The 22,849-nt window shown below is 35.7% G+C and overlaps 2 protein-coding genes and 1 long non-coding RNA gene across 3 annotated transcripts in view; 1 reads left to right on the top strand and 2 right to left on the bottom strand.

Annotated features, from left to right (window-relative positions):
- Positions 1 to 5,650, top strand: part of LOC107104269 (transcription factor E2F5-like) — a 12,978-nt gene extending 7,328 nt beyond the window's left edge. Inside the window, exons 6-8 of the mRNA XM_015404238.1 lie at positions 2,933 to 3,073; positions 3,550 to 3,588; positions 4,999 to 5,650. Of these exons, the coding sequence (XP_015259724.1) occupies positions 2,933 to 3,073; positions 3,550 to 3,588; positions 4,999 to 5,075 (257 nt within the window). The 3' untranslated portion in view covers positions 5,076 to 5,650. The remainder of the gene's footprint in view (positions 1 to 2,932; positions 3,074 to 3,549; positions 3,589 to 4,998) is intronic.
- Positions 5,651 to 6,597: 947 nt separating this feature from the next.
- LOC107104266 (atypical chemokine receptor 4-like) lies at positions 6,598 to 18,523 on the bottom strand. The gene is made up of 2 exons (XM_015404235.1): positions 18,413 to 18,523; positions 6,598 to 9,756 (listed from the first exon to the last, which is right to left on the bottom strand). The coding sequence occupies exon 2, from the start codon at positions 9,749 to 9,751 to the stop codon at positions 8,648 to 8,650; it is 1,104 nt and encodes a 367-aa protein (XP_015259721.1). The 5' UTR covers positions 9,752 to 9,756; positions 18,413 to 18,523; the 3' UTR covers positions 6,598 to 8,647.
- Positions 18,524 to 21,474: 2,951 nt separating this feature from the next.
- LOC107104270 lies at positions 21,475 to 22,628 on the bottom strand. The gene is made up of 5 exons (XR_001482241.1): positions 22,481 to 22,628; positions 22,314 to 22,388; positions 22,154 to 22,194; positions 21,971 to 22,038; positions 21,475 to 21,867 (listed from the first exon to the last, which is right to left on the bottom strand). It is a non-coding gene; the product is annotated as an uncharacterized LOC107104270 (long non-coding RNA).
- Between the last annotated feature and the right edge of the window lie 221 nt (positions 22,629 to 22,849).

Below are 22,849 nucleotides of genomic sequence, written 5' to 3'. Positions count from 1 at the left end.
ATCAGACTCATATTCTGACTAGAATTGAGTCGGACTACGTCAGGCTAGCTAAATGTAGGGAAATACTACAGAAAAATGTTAAACTGAGATAGAAATGCACCTCCTGCTGATTAGTGACCTTAAACAAATCAAATTAAAACTGGGTCAAGTCTTGAATTGTTTGCCAACACACTTCATCCACCGGTCTCAGTTTCAGCTACTTTGCAAAGAAGATTCGGACCATTTCCTCAATGGATGACCTGAGCTTTTGAACTCGAAGGTCGTTCTGCGAGAGACATAGAGATTGAGAGAGTCAAAATACATTAAGTTTTTATTTGTCTAGTGATAAACTTAGCTTAGCAGCATTAGGGATGGGCTGCTGACTTATACCTCTTATGCCTGTTTGGTTTTTAAAGCATGTTAATGATGTGGATGATCAAACTGAATCACAAAGGTTGGAGTTTCTTGCACTTACCTCGAAATCTGATCTGAATGGAGCTTTTCTCACAGGAATATCAGATGTTGGGGATTTTATTTTCACCTGCCAGAACAGGAAAAATGATGCATGTTGCTGTATTTTAAAACAGAAATGAAAGTGATCTCTATGTTAAAAATGATGTATAGTTTGGACCATAAAACAGATCTCTGCTGAGGTCTTTCTAGAGATTTCCCTTACTGCAGATTCCTTTAACTTTAATCAGATAGTTGATGGCACCAATGGTGACTGTGCCGAATGTTGCCTATATACAGTGGGTAAAATAAGTATTGAAAATGCTGCAAATTGTCACGGTAAATACATTTCTAGAGGTGCTATTGACATGAAATGTTCACCAGATGTCCGTAACAATCCATACAGTCCACACATACAAAGAAATTAAACCACAGACATCCAGAAATTAAGTTATGTGTAATATTGTGGAATGTCTTAGGGAAAAAGTATTGAACAAGGGAAGAAAGAGATGTGCAAAAAGGCATGGAAAGCCGTGAAAGTTGAGAAAACTCAGTATTTAGAAAGCCATTCTGCCCCTTGTCAGTGCATATTAATATCAGCTGGTTCATTCCCAAATGATGGCGTATAAAAAGGTGTCTCTGGTATCACATTAGAAACATCTCATGATGGGTAAAAGTAAAGAGTTTTCTCAAGACCTTCACAACCTTATTGTTGCAAATCATAGTGACTTTTGAATGTTCCAGTGAACACAATAATCTGGAAGTAAAAATGGCATCCTTTCACCATAAACTGATAACGGCCATGTGCTCCTTAAAAGATTTCTAACAAAGGAGTAAAGAGTTGTCCAAGAGCCAAAAACCACTTGTGGAAAGCTTCAGAAAGACCTGGAATTGGCAGGTACAATTGTTTCAAAGAAAATGTGTATACACTGAACTTCCATTGCCTGTATGCACGCTCATCACGCAAGATTCCCTTCCTGAAAAAAAAGCATGTTGAAGCTCGTTTTAAGTTTTGCTGCATAACATTTAGACAAGCCTATGAAATACTGGGAGAATATAGTCTGGTTAGATAAGAACAAAATTGAACTCTTTGGACGCCATAATAAACATCATGTTAGGAGGTCAAATGACACTGCACATCACCCCCAAAAACCCCATATCAATGCAGTTTGGGGGTGGGAGCATCATGGCGTGTGGTGGGTTTTCAGCATATGGTACTTGCAAACTTCAAATAATTGAAGGATGAATAGAAAAATGTACAGAGACATTCTTGATGAAAATCTGCCATTTACCAGGATGATGAAGATGGTACTTGGGTTGACATTTCAATAAGATAATGGCCCCAAACACACAGCCAAGGGAACTCTCAATTGGTTTCAGAGAGAGAAAGCTGTTAGAATGGCCCAGCCAATCACCTGACTTGAATCCAATAGAAAATCTATGGAAAGAATTAAAGATCAGAGTTCAGAGAAGAGGCCTATGAAACCTTCAAGATTGTGCGGGAAAATGGGTCAAAATGCATGTGACTAATTTCTCCATACATGAGGCGTTTTAAAGATGTCATTGCCAACAAATGTTTTTGTACAAAGCATGAAATAAATTTCAGTAAGCGTGTTCAAAACATTGCCCTGTGTCATTTCACATTGTTACACATAACTCGCTTTCTTGGCATCTATGGTTTGATTTTTATTTTTTTTCGTATCTGTGGACTGCATTGTTACCGAAATGTGGTGAAAATGTCATGTCAATAGCACATCAAGAAATACATTTACTGAGATAAACAGTGGGATGTTCAATACTTATCTGTATCAGAGGCTAGATTTCTGCTTGGACTGATCCATAGCAAGGCCTATATATCTGATGAAACTATTACAAATGTGCATGATAATAATGTTGTTTTAAGCAACACTCAGCATTACTACAAGAAATTACCTATAAAGGCTCAAATCTTTTTTTTTTTTCTTTGCAGTTAGTGCTTAATGCTCTCATTTAGCACCAAATACACGTAACATTGAATATTAATTACAAACTTTTAACAACTGAATCAACTATTCTGTTGCAGCCAGATTTAAGAAGATTCATTGCATTATTTTCCCACTTCCTGTCATGCAAATTTGCTTTCACAATGTAGGCAATTTCTACAATGACTAACGGGTTGATTGATGCAACAGTTTTGCAATTAACTGCTCGTATTGTTAAAGTGAAACTGACGCAGACTTTTTTTATTTATTTACTGGAATAAGAGGAATTGGTAGAAACGGAAAAGGTTTTTGGTTATTCTCTCTTGTGGTTACACAAGATTGTGCTGGAAACCATGACTAAATGTCAATTGTTGGAGACTATCCTCTTTTTAGATGCTGGTGGTTGACATTGTTCAACTTAACTAGCAAACTAGCTGAAGATTGATTTTTCAGATGAACATGAGAGAGAGAAAATAGTTTTAAGAGCATAAAGAAGAGACATTTTCACAGTATGCCTGCTTCATATCTCATACTTTCTGCAGAGTGTCAGAGTGAATCAGTGGCAGCAGTAGTGTTGGATCAGCAGCAAATAGACGTGGAGGACCCAGAGTACCAGGCTGATCTGGATATTGGCCACCTGCTAAGATTAAGCACTGGCGGCAGCATGAGAAACAACAGAGATGGTGAGGCTCAGAATATGGGAACTCCTCTAATAAATATTAAAGGTAGTTTGATGTTTTGTTTTTTTTCAATAACTTTCTTAAACAGTTTACATTCAGAATCTGTAATTTTTACACCCTCCAAGTTGAACCCTTTAAAATAGTAAGAAAGCATCTCCAATTTCTAGTGTTATTTGTTTACATTTCACCCACAAACTGCTCATATAAAGAATAGTTCTTTGTTTCCATGTACCGGTAGTCTCTCCATTTGTTCAGCAGCTTCAATGCTGCAAATAAATGGCAAAATGTGAGTTTGGGATGATTGTTGTCCATCGGGCCTGCTGCTTGCATGTTCTTGTGCTAAATGAAAAGGAGCCCCCTATTGGAGTTAAGAACTGCTTGGAGACTTGATAATCAGCTATATAACCTGTTTTATTGAGTGTGTTGAATTTAAATGAATTGGTGTTTAATTTAAACCCATTTTCTTAATTCTCTCATAGGAGCTGTTGACCTTATTGATGACCTAATGTCTGCTAATGGTGAGGATCAGTACACCTGCCTCATAAACTTAAATTTAAATTAAAGATGAGCTTTAACAAGGTTGATGGACAATGCTCAGTGCAGATGAGTTGGATCTCTGCATTTACAAGTGTAATGACATAAGTGTTGTGGTCAGGATAAATAGCCTGTTGGCTCACAATAATTACACCCTGGATCATTAAAGGTGTCCATCCACACCTGCTAAACATGTTATTCCCTGACTCTGTTGTATTTGCAGCTTGGTGAACTTTAGCCATTCATTTCTATATATATATATATTTACAGTTATTGCTCACAGAGAAGGAAAAAAAAAATCAGGATTCAGCTTTTCAAGCTAATACTGGGAAATGGCTTAGAGATACCATAGTCTTTAAATCAGTGCCATGTCCTTTTTAGGAATGAAACTTCCTTCTCCATAATGTTTCTGTAGAGATAAACATTAAGTGCTTTAAAATGTACAAATAGTTGACTATGGTGACTTTGTACTTCGACAGCTGTGGAAAAATGCTAGCAAATGAAATGGCTTTCCAAATCCTCTTTGTCGTCCTTGATGTTAATAAAGTCTTTACTGTCGCAGCTTCTTTCCTTTAATTAGCTCTTTATTTCATGCTTCTACTTTAGCGTCCTTAACGGGGGAAAAAAATGTATGTGTCCGTATTTTTTTTTTCTTTTAAAGGCCCTTAATTTTGGACATAATGATCATACAGGGTTTGTCCATTTTTAATAGATTATCTCCGATTATCAACACAGATGGCATTAATCTGGAATTTTCCACATGCAGTCACGGTTTAAAAGGAACGATGCACCTTCTTAGTCAAAGACTGCATATTTTGCCGACATTGATCTTGGACTTTGTGCTTTCATTAACTTGTATGTTTAGAAACTGACAACTATTTTTTAATGCTTTAAATTATCCGTGCCTGTATTTCACTTAAAAGAAAGAAGCTCTTTGCCACGGATGCATTCTCACAACTGGAACTTTAACAGACTGCATGTGTAGGGAGAATTTGTGAGGAATGATGGATGACCCTTATTACTGATTGCGCTGTTATCAGTACCACATGCATCTGAGCCGATCCAGTAGCCAAACAAGCAGATACTTGTTCTAGGGCCCTTATTTTCACATTCTTAGCAACTTTTTAACTTGACTTTAATGGATAAACTGCATTTATACCTAATAGGAGCTGGAAAATGTTTGGTAGAAATCTAGTGAGCATTACTGTTGATGGCATGTTTTAGTGTGTGGAAACAGCTCTGAAAGATATTCTGAAAATTGCAGATCTGCAGTGCAGGAATGAAAACGTCATTAGATTTCCACCCCTGTTGTTTAAAAATGTGGTATGTGTGTGTTTGTAATTTACTGATATTGTCTCTTATTCCTTGTTTTGTGTTTTTTCCCACAAATACAGGTATAGATTACAGCTTCAATCTGGATGACGGTGCAGGAGTGTGTGACCTGTTTGATATGCAGATCCTCAATTACTGATCTCTGATGGTGTCTCAGCATCCTGCCTACACTCTGTTGCCCTCTTTATAAAAACACCTCCAAGAATTAATTCCTGTTTTGTTAGTATTGCACAGCTGCTACTTCGTGTGCCATTATTGCCTTTAAAAAACATATCTGGTCATCTTTACTGTCCAACTGTACACCCAACACACTACAGTGAACTTCTGACAATAGAACAATTGCCTAAATGCATTTATTTTATGCAACTGCATGTTGGGTTTTTTTGCAGTTTATTTTTTTACAATAATTTGTATTCATTCAGAGTGGATTTAGTTTACTTTTTGTGTTTCAACCAAGGTTGAGTATATTTTGAGAATGTACCCTCTTTTTTTATATGTCAAATTGACCACTTCTGTCACAGTTCTGTTTCTTAAAAATGTGGCATGCAGAGAATTAAGGTGTTGGCTTATTTGTTTTGCTGTATCATTAAAAAAGCCAGAATGTTTTCTGTTGTTTGTTACAGACACTGCCTTTTGGTCATATCACAATTGTATATTAAAATAATTAATTTTATACGTAATTTAATTATATAAGGCTCAATTGTTCTGATATTTTTTTGCTGAAACTAGTTTAAATGTCTTTATTTAAATAACTGAGTTTGCCATCTTTCTAAATTGATGAGTCAAAACCAGAAGAGTAATTTCTGTGTTTTCTTTAAACTAAGTAATGTATTGTTTGCACTTTCTATTTTCTTTATTAAACTGGTTTTCCCCTACTACAATCTTTCTGTCCCTGGCAAATGAAGCAGTCAGTATGGTGATGTCAGGGGTCGGTTTGCTCCCAAACAGTTGGAAAAATGGATATTCCCTTACTTCACTTTTGACTTCATTAATTTGAACTTTTAAAATGTATTTGCTTCAGACAGGTGTTTTCCATATCCGAGTGCACAAACAACTTGAAGCATCATTTGATCAAAAGTGGGAATCTGGCATGAAAAACACCTTTTTTTGCTAATCTAATCATCTGGGAGTTAATGGCCTGCATCTGTTTAAATATCCAAGGTATTTGATGATCAAACAAACCCTTGTCAAAATGTAAAATCACAGATCACAGCAGATAACCAGATGCTTTTAACCTTTTTTTTCTAGTTTTTTGTTTGTTTGTAATGGTGTAAGTTCTGGGTGGTGAATTCCACAGTGAATGTTTAAAAGTTGTTCCTCTACTGTTTGACAACATGCTGCTACTCCCAAACCTTTGCTCTAATTTTTGCAGCGGTGCATCAAGATTTGCCCTCAAATCCTGAGAGGTTCCTAGAAGTGGTTTCTGATGTGTAGTTGTTTGTGTTCGCTGGGAAGAAAACTCGAGGCGAATGTTTGCAGAAAGCTTGTCTTCAGATGTTAAAAGCATTCCAGGAAATGACAATCAGGGTATGCTGGTATGAGATATAGATCCCTTGGGATGTCAAACCTGTCTGGAGTATTGCTATTTTCTTTTACAGAATTGAGCATCACAGTTGACTGAAAGATAGGAAAAAAAAACAAAGAAATGTGTTTACAGCAAACCAAAAAAAGGTGCCCAAGCTTTATTCAGAGTCAGAGAAGGCATGTGTGTTTGATTAGCAGAAGTACATATGTGCACCATCAAGGACATCTGGTGCATTTGCTCACTCTGGATATGATTAGAATGAGCAATAAATTACTAGAATATAAATCTCCTATAAAACACAGCTTCGTTTTGTTTGTCTAAAGTTCAAGAGTTTCATCTTATGTGTACTTTGAACTGTTTGAGCTGATCAGAGGGTTAAACTCAGTGAAAGCCAGGAGAAATATGTCCCTCATAACTTTATATAAGCACTGGGATGTCTATATAAATAGTTTAAACTAAATAATGTTTCAGCAAAGACGGGAACACTAGCTGTGCAGTTAAAGGGATGAAAGCTTGGATGTTTATCAATCTAGTCTCAAGAGAAAAGGATTTACAGATATGCTTTGATCAAAAATATATCTATATATTGGCTCTAGCTTTTTGATTAGAAAGTTAGCTTGTTATAATCAACTGAAAATATAAATATTTCTTATACAATTAAAACAATTCAGCTCAGGTAAATCTGTTTATATGGTACAAATTCACAAAATGTAATCTCAAGGCACTTAATTAAATTAGATCAAACTGTGTACTTTATCAAAAAGACTTTCATCTAAACGAACCCAGCAGCTTGCATGAACTTACCGACTTTCAGTATTCACTTCTTCTAAAACGGCATATAGAGACAGAGGACAGACGCTTGCATTATCATTTCCTCTACAGCAACCCTCCTACCAAGCATGCTTGTGGCAACAGTGGAGAGAAATACTCCCTTTTTTTACAGGAAGAAGAACCAAGCATTCCACTACAGCTGACAGTGTTTAAGATCCCACTGATCCAGGAATGCTTTCTTTGACAGATGTACAAAAGGTACTGGCAGTCGGCACCACTTTACCGGCTTCATTTTGGAGAGAAACGGGTGAAATCTAAGCCAGTTTGTAAGTCTATAAAATGAAAAGAGCTCTAAAGGTTGCTTTAAAAGCCCGCTCAACATTAGTGTCTAGGAAGAAGAGGTTTTATTTTCAAAAGTCCATATTTGTTCTTATTTGTAATAACCTGTTTTTTCAATGTGAAGGAAATTAATTCTGATACAAATCTATGAGACGATCAAAGCATGTGCATATATTGTATAATTCATGTTTTAATTCAATTCCGCATTGAAATACTCACCTAGTTTAATAGATAACATCAGTTGTTTTCATATGTTTTAAAAGAAGTACTGCTATTATTTTACATTTTAAAACTATTAAAACAAGACTAATTTTTATTTCTAGGTTGATAAATACTTTTACAAAACCATAAAGAGAAAGAAATTGGGGGAAAAAAAACATTTTCATAAATATCCATTTAGGCAAGGATTTTAAGTTAGGAAGTCAGAGGCTTCTTATCACAACAAACCTAAAAATCCAATATTATTAAAACATTTATTTCTTCATTTCTGTTTCATTGATTCTTTTCTAAAGAGAAAATTTTACTGCTTTTATCAATAAAGATGTTTTGTAACATAAGACATCAAAGGTTATGAAGTAAAGTAACTGATATTAACCTATAATACTGTTAGTCAGCTTTTCATAGATGGTCACTTTTTTTTTTTTGATGTTTTGCTGCTGCTATTCCAACTTGGAATTGACAAATCAGACTTCGAAGTGCAGAGAGAAAATATCAGTCATCATCATATCCCTCTGTCCTTTGGCATGGAACATGTAACGATTGGATGAATGTTTTTCTAGACCCATATTTCAAATTCAGAGGTAGCCACCTGCATCCATTCTTTATTAATTGTTAACCACTTCAGTGTATCTTTGATTTCTCAGATGTTCTCTTTCCTGCTTCTCTTTAAAGCATTTTTTGTTTGAAACAGAACGTCCATTTTGGATTAAAGAGTTTCCTCATTTGGCTGTAGTGTAGGTAGCTCCAGTTGGCAGCTGATTAACTCTTCAGGCTAATTACATGCATGGTTGACACAATATACTTTGAAGACCATTAAAGGTAACCCAGTAAAACAGTTTGAGAACAATGGGATGAACTTAAACTGAGAACGAGTTTGTCTCCAGAGTTACACTGTGAGAATTAAACGACATGTCCAACTCTTCATCCCTTCCTTGTGGCCTCCTTCTCCTTCTTCTCTTCTCTCCAAAGTTCTTAGCAACTTTCACCATGTGCTGCCTGAAGGAGGACCCCATAAAGGCGTAAAGGATTGGGTTAATGCAGCAGTGAATAAGTGCAAGGCTTTCCGTCACCTGGGCTGCTTGATCAAGCACCTTGCTTGTCCCACAGTGGGTCACAAATATGTACACTAAATCCATGGCACGGTGCAGTTTTAGCACATTGTATGGAAGCTGAGTGATGACAAACACCCCCACTACTATCAGGAGAACCCGCAGAGCTCTCCACTTCTTCCCCCTGCTCTCAATGGGTAGGCTTTTCAGAGCTCGACCAACAGACCAGTAGCAGATCACCATGACCAGGAGAGGAAGGAGGAATCCCAGTAGAACCTCAGCCACCTCCAGGATACCTTTAGCACTTCGAGCCATAGATGAAGGGTAGATGGCCACGCAGACATTCCTATGTGATGTCCACAATACTTCTGAGAAGATTAAATCTGGTAGACCAAGAAGAGAGGCCGTTCCCCAGACAGCTAAGCACCATTTCCAGCAGTGCCTCCTGTTAAAAAGCCTCTGTAATCTCCCTCTTTCAGCTTCACCCTGCAGTCTGAGAACTGCCAGGTAGCGGTCCAAGCTGATGCAGGCCAACAGCAACATGCAGCAGTTGAAGTTCAAGGTATAGCAGGCCGACACGATTTTACAGACGGTGTCCCCCAACTCCCAGCCTCTGGCGGCATCAGCGGCCCAGAAAGGCAACGTAAAGAGAAGCAACAAGTCGGCCACGGCCAAGTGGCTCAGGAATGTGTCCGTCATGGTCTTTAGCCGTTTGTGGTAAGCGTATACTGCCAGGACCAGAACGTTTCCTGTCAGTCCTGCAACTAAACACAGACTGTACATGATGGGAAGGAAGTAGGCAGCGAAAGATCGGATATCACCCTTCTCACACAGTGCTGGATAGTCCTCATAGCTGTAGTTGAGGCTGATGTTTTCATGGTAGTAGTAGTCCTCATCATGTGAGACAGCCATGATCTCTGTTAAAAAGAAAAGAAAAATATTTTCAATAATTCTTACAAGTATTTAAATTGATGACAGTTTGTAACATGATTTCTTAAGTGTGAAAAAATTATGTTTGTCTTTCAGAATTAAATACTGATTATTGAATTGTTTCAACTTGCCTTGATCTGTAACATTTAAGGTACGGTGTATAATAAATGCAGGGATTTACTGGCATAAATCCTATATATAATCTATATGTAAGTTATCTATTATCATCCATGTAGTGTGCGTCTCAATCTTTGTTTGCGTGGCCTTAGAAATTGCTATTTGTAATTACATAGGAGTGGGTTTGCATTTGTGGAGGCAGACATTTTTTGCACTACGGCAGCACAGAGCTGACAATAGAGGCTCGAAAGTTAAGCCTATATCCAGTCCTACACAGACTAGTACTATACTAGAACAATACTATTTACAAAATTATCCATGTAAACTAGATTTACGACGGACATAATCGACAACCGCCTGGTTATTATGAATAGACTAATTTGAATTGCCGGTCGTTTCATTTTTGTGTTTTTCCTGAGCAGAATTACATCTTTCTGCTGCGCTCCATCAGTCCGTAATTGCTTTGGTGTGCCCAAAACAAGGGCCGCCCCCTGTAGCTAAGGAACCACAGCTGCAGAGGTAGTAGTGGCAGCTTGCCGCTATTAGCTCCGGAGGAAAGCTGAAGAGCACAGTGGCAGCTCGGAGAGGCCTGCTACAAAACAGAGAGCTGATGGCCCCCATGAGGTTACACTTCACCAGAGCTAACTAAAGGCCAACAATAGAGGATCGAGTCAGAACAGAATTTGTCTGCTTGGTTAAATCGCACTAAAGTTAAACTAAAACCATTTTTTTAAAAGCTTAATGCTTCGATCTACTCTAAATGAATCTCGTCATCACTTGACAAGATAGGTACAGTAATGCGATGTTGCAGAAGCCATTTTAAACCATGAAGGCCTCTGTCATGTTGGAGGGGAGAGGCAGTGTGGGATGGTGGTTCATTTTACTGCAGTCTGCAATCTGACCATTAGATATCGCTGAAATTTCACATTGTAGCTTTAAGATCTTCAGCCTATGTAGCAATGGAGTAACGACACAATAATAGGCACGTAAGAATCATTATCTGGGTGGGCCTCATGTGAAGTACAACACCCCAATCACAAGTTTTTTTCCGTTCTTCCAGCAGCTCTTCTTTTCTTTTTCTTTTCTGGAATCCGTTTAAGTACCTCTTTTTGGTATCCATCGTCGCTAACACATTGTACGTGACGGTTATGGTTATAATCTACGCTCTGGATTACTCATAATTCCAAGTCATAGTGTAAAAATATAATACTCAAATACATTTAAAGTGTCAAGAGGGAGGTCTTTTTTATGGTCTAATTCTAATTCTTAATTTTAATCCAAAGTTGGAGAAGGAAAGTGAATGAAAAAAAAAAAAAATCTTAATGTTGATAAGCCATATCAGAATCATCTCAGAGCAATGACTGTTTGGGTCGGGTTAGGAATATCTGCATGAATAAACCTGGCACTTAAGATGAGCAGATGTCCAGGGCAGCATTAGATCAATGGGTGCCAAAGTAGGAACTTTCCTGTGGAGCCATTTATTTAGGAACCTCCACTGTCTACGCTGCTCTTCTTCTAACCATCTCTTTGACTTAAAGTGCAGATCTCCATTATATTCTTCAAACAAAAGTGTTTTTTCTAAACATTCAGCATTGAACCTTATGAGGACCTCTGTACTATTTATCAAGAGGGTTTACATTACCATAGCTTTAAGAACATTTGATATAATTTAATTAATAAGGTAAATCTCAGCCTTTGAGGGTGAACAGCAAAGAGTCTTTGGACATGAAAGGTCAAAAGCAAACACTGACTAAGATTACATCCATGCTGATAAACCAAACATATATTACTGAATTCAAGAGTGCACATTAGATGGATAACTTTGATCTCTTCAGTACCAAACTATATAAAAAAGGAAGAAAAACATCTGTGGGGAAAAAGCAATGAGGCAGGTCACTAGTTCATCAAACAAAACTCAATGAGGTAAAGCATTTACACATGTTCTGGGTGTGACTTCCCAAAAAGTGACTTGTTTTATAACAAAATTCTGGTAAAATTGATTAAGGGACGTGGAACTAAAACTCCAAGCAGAATTTAGAGATTGTGGTGTAAATTCAAAACAGAAGACTTTCTATTTAACATTTCTAAACTCAGGCAGAGTAATTTGGGTGTATTTGCAACTTACCAAGAAAAAATCTGGAGAGCAACATTATCTTGGCAATAACTGTATAGGGCAGGTCAATTACAGTCTCTTATCCATCTGATGATCTCATCCTTTCCTGTAACCCATTAAAACTAGACACAGCACGTTTGGATCTAACTGTTGCTTCCTCCATTCAGTGTTTACTTGTTGATTCGTTACAGTTTGGTTTTGTTTTTTTACAAAACAAAACTCTGCTCAAACTTTAAATCTTTATATAAAATCATTTTAAAACTGATAAAAAAAAAACCCAAAACAAACCACTAATAGTTTTAATACTCAAAATCAGACTACTATTTAGAAAGGCTTAAAAATCTTTTTAAATATGGAGGGCATTTTTTGTTTACATTCTGGACACTAAAAAACAGACAAAAAACAAAAATGGGTAATTGGAAGTATTGGTAATTCGTCTTTGATGTAAGAAGCAAAGAATAAAAGACAGACAAAAAAATGAGTAGGGATGTGTTTTCAGTCATTTCAAAGGGCAAACTTGAAATACAAACTGTTCTTTAAAGTGTATTCATTTTGTAATATCTTGACACTCAAAACATTTTTGCTTTTACTTTGAAGCACACAAAATAAACCTCTCCACCTCCAGTGAGAGTATACTGAGGTAATGCATATATTATAAGTGCCTGTCTGGGTGAAAAAAGAGGACAGTTTTTCTTTTTCCTTTGCTGGTGTTTCTTTTTTTTATTTTATGTGTTAAAGATTTCAAGAAAATCTCCCTAAAACTATTAAACTTAAACTTAATCTTTTTTTTCCACAAAGCACGAAAGCTTTTATTTCTGTATGATATTTCATAATAGCACAATAAAATAACCTCTTTTGTTTCTCATTAAGTTCTCTGTTCTATATGAATTCTCTATCCCATTATCATGTCTGGATGTAAATCATTTTGTATTTCAAACATAAAGATCTTCAATGTACACCCCTCCGATCCTTTCTACCACAACATTAGTCCTTCCCAACACAAAATGAATTATCTTGTTGTTATTTGACTTAGTCAAGAAATCATCTTTAGCTCATGTAATTGCTGTATTTACAGCCACACAGATGTGGCATTAAACACAATTTATGTCATTTAATTGTTGTATACAGGGTTTCATTACAGAGAAATCACATTATTTAGAATTTATTCATCACCATTACACTGTATTATTGTTTTGTTATAATTGTGTTTAATTGATATTCCATTTGAGTTTTGCAGTTGCTCCTGTCCCTTGGCTGAGGAACCAGCAGGTGGCCAAGGGGTGAGATGATTTGGACCGTATCACATCAATGCAATGGGGGGAAATAGGGTTTCACTTTATTTGGTTTAGTTAAGTTTTTGTATGTTTTGCTCCATGAGTTTCTTTTGTGGACTGATAAGCCACTGTTTAATTTCCCCTTTGTCTCATTAAGGGAGGTCAGTTTGTTTGAGTCAGTCTTGTTCTTTATCAAATATTTTCAGTAGTTTTCGATCCTTTGACCTCTTTTCTTGCTCCCTATTTGTACTTGTTACATTTTATACTTTTGGGTTAAATTAAAGAATCCTGTTTTTCTGACATACACCTGTGCCTGATTGGCCTTCCTGCTCTGCCTATCCCAACTCAATACATCTGTGAAAACAAGGATGTTGTTTCTAGAGGAGAAGATTCCAGCTGTGTCTAAGGATAATAAACACCAAAAGATGTATGACCATTAACAGAGATGTGTTTAAGAAATGCTGCTGGGGTTTCAAAACTACCAGAGATCTGCGATAGATATCCTATTGAGATATTAACATATCAGCACTAGAGAAACTGGAGGAATTTAATAGTATGACTGCAGATGTCATACTATTAAACACATTAGACTTCCTCTGTTTCAGACAGAAACGAGCACAGAGATCAGCCAATATGTCTGGCTTCACTATAGTATGTCAATATCAGCTAATCCTGTGTTGACCGGCATGTTTTTTACACTTTTGGAACCTTTCGCTTCATGAGCTCATCTGCCTTTCTGCTGAAAGATAAGAACACAGTCCAGAGGAGGAGACCAAGTTTCCACAAGCAGAGGCTAAAAACAAAATGCCTGAAATTCTCTGGCTCTTAGCTTTAAGACACATCAGCTTTTCATCATCTGTATTTCATCAGAATTTTATCAGTATTTTTTTAAGCTTGTTTTGCTTTTGGATACTGGTCAGAGATCATGTCAGGGTAACAGTGGGCCTGGTAGACACATTATAGAAACACCTTCTCACCAGTTCTTTGTTTTATTCTTTATTTTCATTCTGTGGGAAGAGGCTGAAGGTAACAGTGATCTAAAAATAAAACTTTTACTTCTTTGTTTTTCATTTTGTTAATCAGTGACAAGTCGACAATTATACTTAAATTGTGCCAAAATAGAGTCACTTAGGTTGGTTTTAGCAGACATAGAAATCATACTTCTAGACAAAATCACATCCTTTAGTCATCTACATCACCAAAAACTAAAAACATTTAATTTAATAAAAATAAGATTTCTACTGAAGCCATAAATATGATAATGATAAAGGTATTAATTTAGATATGAATCTACTTGTTTGAATAGAAATGTATTTTTAATGTTTCCAATGTAGCTTTTCTCAAAAAGTGTTTAATAACATGCTGCTGCTCTGCTTCTGACATGGTCTTCAGTGGACAGTATTTGGTCAAATTTCAGTAAAAAAAAAACAAAAAAAAACATAATAATTAAACATTAAGACCCTGTTAATCTCCTTTTGCCAGTAAGACATGATTTTTTTTCTACGTCCTTTCAGAGACAAAAAAAAAAAAAAAAAGACATGGTAACAAGTTACAAAGGCTTTGATTTTAGATCAAACCAAACTTTTCTGTTTTAATTTGACCGTATATTTTGTACGATAATCCTTCTTAAAGACCCAATAAAAAAAAGCATTTTAAGTTTTCTGGAACCACCAGATTTGTATTAAAAAGGTCCTTGTATATTGAAACATCTCATGACGTTCTGCTCTAGCAAGGCCCACAGCATCACAGAGTCTTCTCCGTACTCTGCAAATGACAGCTTTTCCAAACATTCACTGTCATGGATTATTCATTTCAGTTTAGCAATGACCAAACTGCAGCTGTTTATATTTGGAATAGTAGGATGAAAATTTTTTTTTTCTGCCAGTATTCTATCAAATCAACTAATTTACATGCAGATAAAAAAAAAAAAAAAAGTTAGCGATTTATGTTTAGTTATTTATTTTTAATTTATCTTACCACAACATGCTAGTCTATAAACTAGCCTCATCCGCCAGTGGCCAAAATCATTTTTGCCTGCAAATTTACACATTTAATCTCAAATATGGTCTGGTTTATCAGGCTAAAAACATGCCACTCTTTTTTGCAGTTCTCATTAAGCTTAGGAAACGTTTTAACTTCCCTTATTATCCTGCTGACTATCTTTGGTGGTAGTATGAATGCAAATCCCCATCCAACCTAGTGGCCAAAGAGAAACTCATATTTAAACCCAGAAAAGGAAACTCAGGGATCCAGCTAGAGATTTAGATTTTTTAATTGAAACGCTCAATTTAAGAAAACTTAAAGTAGTTGTTTGTAGTGGAGCTGCTGCAGAGAAAACCCTGCTGCTAATGATTAAGATGAAGAGGGGAACTGAGCGTGCAGAGACCAAAAGAAACACTCAGATCATGCAAGCAGAGGATTGTCATGTCTGTGTAGGGTGCAGGTGAGTTTTAATACATAGAGATAATAGTTTACACAGACAAGCCACAGAAGAGGAGCAGTGATGGTGTGAAGTGTCATAATGCAGGAGATTTATTTGGATCTCCAGACCATTCTCTGCTGTATATTATCATGCCAGCTGGCTTGGATTGTGAAAAAGGGCACAATTCAGCATGGCAATTAATAATTGAAAAGACATTTCATATCTAATAAGGGATGTTTAATCAATATTCATTACTTTTATACCGGTACCTTGAATAATCATAATAAAGATACAACACCAAAATAAAATAAAAACAAAAAATGAGAAAGCCCAGCAGAGCTTCAGACGACCCTGTCTAGACCATAGAAGGAAGAATAAAGAGCCTCGAAGGTTTTCAACATTGATGTGGTAAATGTGAGACCATCTCTGAAGTTAATCCTTAATCCTATTTATCTTGATATACTGTATATACCTGGATATACTGTATATATATTGCTTATTCTTAATGCACCTTTTTCCTCCCTGTTTGCACCTTCTGTAACTTCTATGCCAATATGTGACGAGTGAATTTCTTCGCTGTGAGATCAATAAAGCTCATCTCATCTAATCTCTAATCTAATTTTTCAGAAATGCGACAAATTGACAAACGTACTTTAACAAAAGCCAAACAGGGACAGCAGAATATATGAACCAGATCATGTGCACAAAAAATCCCCAAGTATTTCACAGTGCAGAGCAAAGCACTTACAGAATGCATGCCTTAAAAAGGACAAGTGAGCAGCAACAACTGTTTAACTTCCTAAGGTCACTGATGCAAAAGCATCAGCTGGTCTGAGGGGTTCAGACATCATGTCTTTTGTCTGGAAAAGCTGTACACAATGTAAGCAGGAGAAACTGTATCAGTTTTGGTCATTTTGCGAAATGTAAGAGTCAACGATAAAAGGAAATGAATTAAGAGTCAAGATGCCGGCAGAACTAAAAAGAGGAGAGAAAACCTTTCAACCACGGAGCTTAGGATCACATGACAATATAACAAGTGATAATCATGAAACTAATCTATTTCTGCTAGATCATATGTTCTGCTTCACCGCAACAACTGTTCACCACTGGGTAGATGACAAAATGAGGAAGTCCTCATCACCATGAGTTCTGCGAAATGATCTTTTACCGCAGTTCTTATAGAGCCTTACAGGAATATTCATGCCACTTTATACCTAAGTGTATTGTCACATCACTAAAAAAACTTCATAGGTTTATTTGAAGTTATTGGGATTTTATGTGATGACCAAGGCAAAGTAGAAATTAATTATTCAGGGAATATAGAATAAAACATGATTTTCATATTTTCTAAGGATACATTTTTTTCTTGCCATGCATTAGTCTTCACGCCCTGAGTGAATACTGTACAAGATCATCTTTCCTGTGAATGTAGCCTCAGGTCTTCTGGGTTATGTTTTAAAGGAAAAGTCAGGTCAGCAAGGGATAATCAATGGATCATTATCTATATCTAAAAAAAGAATAAAAAATGGTGCAGCCCAGACTTAGTGCAGTTTTTTTTTTAAATACAGTTTGTAAACTTTGATATCTTTATTTTTTGGAATTTCTTTTTTCTAGAAATAGCCATTTTATAGCGTTGTTTGAATTATAGTCCAGGTTTAGAAAGTCCAGGTCGACTTTTCTTCATATTACCTTCCTGCTGTTGCTACTTGGTAGATATTGCTCATTAAATCTCTGAAGTCCGACTGAGTAGATGAAAAATATCACATATTTACTTTAATTAGTTCTGTTTTAGTCACGTTTTTAGTCTGGAGCATTTAATAAATATTTCATGGCATATTCTGAAGTACAGTATCAAAATAATATAAGAGGGAAATTATGTGTAGCATTTTAAGAGTAATAAAAGAGTCGATCATGTCAGAAATGATGGGCCTCATCAATTATGAGGCTGATGTCAAAAATGACATCAGCCTATGTGTATTTTGCCCCACTCCCAAAATACATACTGTATGCAAATCAACCTAATACCCAGAAGTCTCCTCCCAATTGTCCAAATAACTATGGCAACAGTCAACTTTCAGGCTGTCACTGAAACTTTTCAGCATCCAGAGGCACATTTGTTAACTTATTGAATGACAAGTGGCTCTCTCTCATTTTGCTTTTCAATGTTTGAATAAAACCAAAAGGGGCTGTCTACTACATTTAGGACTTTATTAAAAATTTTTATGACAAGAATTCAGCTCCATCAAATTCCGTTGTTGCTCAAAGCATTGCAATGTTTAATGCATGTCCAGTTTATTAAAATAATACAAATACAAGTTTACCAAATGAAAGCTACATTAATGAATACATTCATTAAAAATTGTGAAGCTGTGACAAACACTGGATCCAAAGCTTAAAGTTATTCATGCATTTCTAACAATAGACCATATTGATAATGGTATTATGTTTTAAGTCATGTTCTAATATGAGCTTCATGAATTAACACATTGTTTTTTTTAATATATATGTTTGAAAACCTGTTTTAGCATAATATAGAACTTTAAGTTACAAATGAAGGGTTATATAGAGCAGTTTCTAACAACTGGCAAATAAAACAAAGAAACAGGAAAGTAAACTACAACAAACACTGCTCCTCTAAGAATATCAAAATACTGAGATCCAAAAGGATAAGATTTTACTAATCTCATTCTGCACATATGTATTTGTAAGTTACTCACTGTGTTGGATTTGGCTCTTTCTGTTTCCAGGCTTCTGCACTGTAGTTCTCTGCTGTGTGGAGATCAGGGTTGCCTTGATTCAGATCCTGGTGCAGCACTAGTGGGCGGAGATTGGAACCAGCTGCTTCAAAGAGCGCTTCAGGCAAAGCTGCTTCAATAAAAAAAACATTTACAAGCACTCATTGGAAATGCACTGAAAAACAGCCTTTGAAGTTTCATTTTAATTGATCATAAAACAACCAGCTCTGTTCGTGCAAGTGTACATTTAAAGTAACACTAATAACGTGTCAAACCAGCAGTTCTTAACATTTTAAGAGCCTTTTAGGCATAAATATCATTACAAAGCAGACTGATTCAATACATCTAAACTTAAACTTTAAGCCATCTGTTAGCTACATGTTGCTCTGTCAACTATCAATAAATGGTTAAGATTTTTCTGTGCTATGATACAATTTTTTTCCCCACTGTACAACACTGATCTACAGTGCTGTGAAGACATAATTTAAAGGTTATAGACAAAACATAGTGGTAGCAAAAATTTTGAAAAATGGAGCTTTGTGATCTTTCTATAAATTACCATTCATGAGCTTATTTTATTTAGCATTTATTTACGTTACTAGACCATATCTAGCCTACAATGTGACTCAGTTCTTCAAAGAGACAAAATATCTTCAGGTTGATTTAGAAAACTTATACTTCTTTGTCATAAATGCCTTAGACAAAAAAGCGGTTTAGAGGGGAATTTACTTTTTCACATAGAGGAAAGTTTCCATGAATTGGAGAATATCTTTTTTATTCCTTTAGGTTATCTTTGTCTGATAGTACCATTTAACTGATATTCTAAAATATTAAATTGAGACAAAATAGAAGAAATCAAGAAGAAATCTACAGTAATGTGTGTTTCACAGCAAAAATAAATATATCTATTTGCAGATGAGAGAATGAACCTAAACTAGATCCATCTGTCATTACATCCGGCATCAGGAAGGGTTTTTGACTAAAGCAAACAAAGCCTTGACCACTTTTGTTATTCTCTAGATAAACAATACAGCTACAATAAAGAAAGGAATTCAAACATGTTTTAGGTTACAACTCAAAAAAGGATTTGGAGAAAGGGGTTTCATTTACTTGTGTGTTTTTATGGAAAGTGGGTAAATATTGACCAGATGTGGAATAAAAGTGTTTTCATTCTATACGTCTCAACATAAACCCTCTGACACCTTCCATACCTCGGAATATATAAACTAACTCCAGAAGTTACGGAGGATGTTATTTTTATCATCGTTAACCAAATAAAGTAGTAGAAGTCGTTCATGGTAAATGAAGTCTCACCGCATAAGGAGAATCAGCAGGCATGTTCCCCTGGTAATAATACACATGCATGACTTTCTCAGCAGATGATGACTCACATAAAGATGACTAAGAGACAGAAGACAGAAACCACACCGCTAAAACCATTCATCTGGAAGGTTTATATCTAATGTCCTTTTATGTTTAGATTGAGTCCAAAGCAGAAATGTAGGAACACGACAACACCAGCGGAACAGCACAAACACTGAGGCATCACTCCATACATAAAGGGCAGTCCTAAGGCTGTTTTTCTTCCATGTATCAAGTAAAATCCTTTAGGTGCAACTTACTGCACTGCCTTACCAGCCAAATGATAGAATGGTTTATTTTTCTGTCACAAATCAAGATATGGGCATAAATATGTATGAATTCCCTCTCATTCTTTGCTCATGAATAGGATTTTGGGGACATAAACTTGCTTTTCTTCAGGAAGGACAGGGATTCACTGGGAACACGCAGGTCCAGGAGGAAAACATGATAGCAATAGCCATTGGGCTGGAAGTCCGCCTTCCAGCAGGAGAACAAACCTTAACATATAACATGATTTGCAATGCAACTAAATGAAAGCATATTATGAGTTAGAGTGCCCATTGAAAATCCAGACCAAAGTCTTGAGAATAAAAAAAAAATTGAAAACTCATGTCAACAAATACTTCTTAACCAATCTGACTTTTTTTTTATTTCTGTTTTTAAATGTGCAAAGAAAAATACTCCAAAAGGAAATTGCAGACGTAAACACAATGGATCTGTGAAGTATTTTCTACAAAATGCATGCCACACCTTTCAGAATTTAATCTGAAAAAAATAAATAAAAATAAAGCCCATATACATTTTCTAATGCACTCTTTTATTACACTGAACCTTTGGGTTATAATATATAATAATATAATAAGGGTCAAGGAATATGCTTTTTAAAAACTATATGTTAGTTTATACATCTGCTTCAATAAAATCCAAAGCTTGTGTGTGATCAGTTTTTTTCCCTCATCTAGATTAGGCAAAGGAATTGCAGAAAATTGCTGTATTGCTCTATATTGCAAAATATAGAATTACTTCTTTTTTTTGAAAACCATATACTAAATATCCCATAATAAATGGTCTGTCTGAACTTGTTTTTTAGTTCCATTTTGGTTCTGCTCTAACATTTTCCCAAATACTGCCACTTCAGGCTTTAAACCTTTATCTGAAAATGTGTGGGCATTGCTTCCTACTCTGGATGTTGAATACTCAGTCACATTCCTTTCAGAATAAAATATATAGCAAGTGTTTCTTTAAATCACTCATAAAAAGAACAAAGAAAAGGGGCATTTCCTTTGATTCCTTTGGTGATTTTTGACTCAATTTTTTTTTACATACACCTAACATTGTTTAGTAATTTATAGTAAAGTATTTATAGTAATTATAATTTAGCTGCTAAATCTTTGTATAGGAATTATTTGAATTGGAGATTTTTCTTTATTTTTAGATAGTCTGGTTTAAAAAAATGGTTTACAGTTTGAGCACCAAACAATGTTATGCAGAAATTCCATGAACTAATGCAGGAAAAACACAAAAAGCATAAGAATAAATGTGTTGTCTTTCTGTAAATACAACTTGTGTTTTCTGAAAAAAACTCTAATGAGGTCTAAGAATGTCAAAGAAAATATTTGAAAACTGAACACCTTATAAAACAAAAGGTAAAAATGGATTACACTCACACAAATGAATTGGTTTTTAAGTTTTTATTAATTTGATGATACTTTTAAACGATGTGCACAAAAGCTGATACAAAACAGTGTATTCCTGAATCAGACGTCTTAAAGCATGCCTGGGTGGGGTTTTAGACCCATTCGTTAATAACCTCCTTTCCACATTAACAACACAGGAGCACTGATGTGATTCTTTGTTACAAATACCGAGTCTAATACATGTTTTGAAGGAAGTTAATAAATCAGGTTGTAGAAAGACATACTATTAAGAAGCACATGCAATTAAGAATTTTAATTTTGCAGAAAAGGAAATTCCTATTAAATGCACAACTTTCAGGAAGAGAAGGTGGGATTCCAAATCCTCTCCACCGGTTAGTTCCTTATAGCTCACCATATACAGGAAGAAAGTGCAGAAAACTGCAAGGAAGAAAAGAGAGATACATAATTTCATTTTATTATCATCTATGCAACAGTTTCAAGGAAAAAACATAAAAACTTTTAGTCTTCAAATGTGGTTTACACTCATAAATGATGCCTTCTGTGTCCACTTGGCTTTAGGTTGTCAGTATAGCACTAAAAACACCAGGTCTGTGAAAAAACAATTTTTATTAAACATATTTTTTGCCATAAAGGGTTTATTTTTTGTCTGCTTTTTGAATTAGTATCAACATTCCTGAATATTTGTTTCAAAATGATTGATTACCTATAATCAGGTTTGGATGTTGATTGTTCATTTGATTGGGTCTGTAAAACAAATATAAAAATCTTTTAAAGTTAAAACTGACCCATTGCAGAAAACACCTTTCACTAAATGTATTAAATATATCTAAAGCAGTTAATGCAACAGAGGAATTAGGCCTCACCGGACGCCGGACACATCTGCCATTTATCCTCCTACAACTTTTAGTTTTTTTGGGAGGATTAGCTTTTTGCTCCACCTGTAAAAAGACAAAACAAAAGACCTAATGATTTCAATTTGCATAATTAATATGAAAAAGGCATTTATTTTTTCCTTAGTGGCACTTATTACCTGAGGGGCCTCTGGAGTCTCCGTCTCTGAGGCTGCGATGAGCAGGAAGACCTGCAGGCACAACAGAACCAGCAGCAAACGTTTGTCCATGGTGAATGATCTCGGGAGTCTGAATCAGCCTCAAGACTTGCACGTCTTTATATTCTCTGCAACAACAAATTACTCTTTATGTGCAATCTAAGTAAACCAGGAAATTATTAAGATGGGTGTGTCATCATGATGACATTTATGCACTACATGGTTTATTTGGACATAACCTACATAATCCTAACATTTACTCTGTGCATGTTTATCTTTGTTTCCTTCCTCAGCCTTCCCTCCTCAGACATTTCCTGTCCAAAGCAACAAAAACAAACTTGCTACTTTTTG

Source organism: Cyprinodon variegatus, unplaced genomic scaffold (assembly GCF_000732505.1).
Source record: "Cyprinodon variegatus isolate N-32 unplaced genomic scaffold, C_variegatus-1.0 Scaffold1673, whole genome shotgun sequence".
NCBI lineage: Eukaryota > Metazoa > Chordata > Actinopteri > Cyprinodontiformes > Cyprinodontidae > Cyprinodon > Cyprinodon variegatus.
Note: the sequence above shows the minus strand (reverse complement) of the source record. Positions and strands in the feature narration are given on the sequence as shown.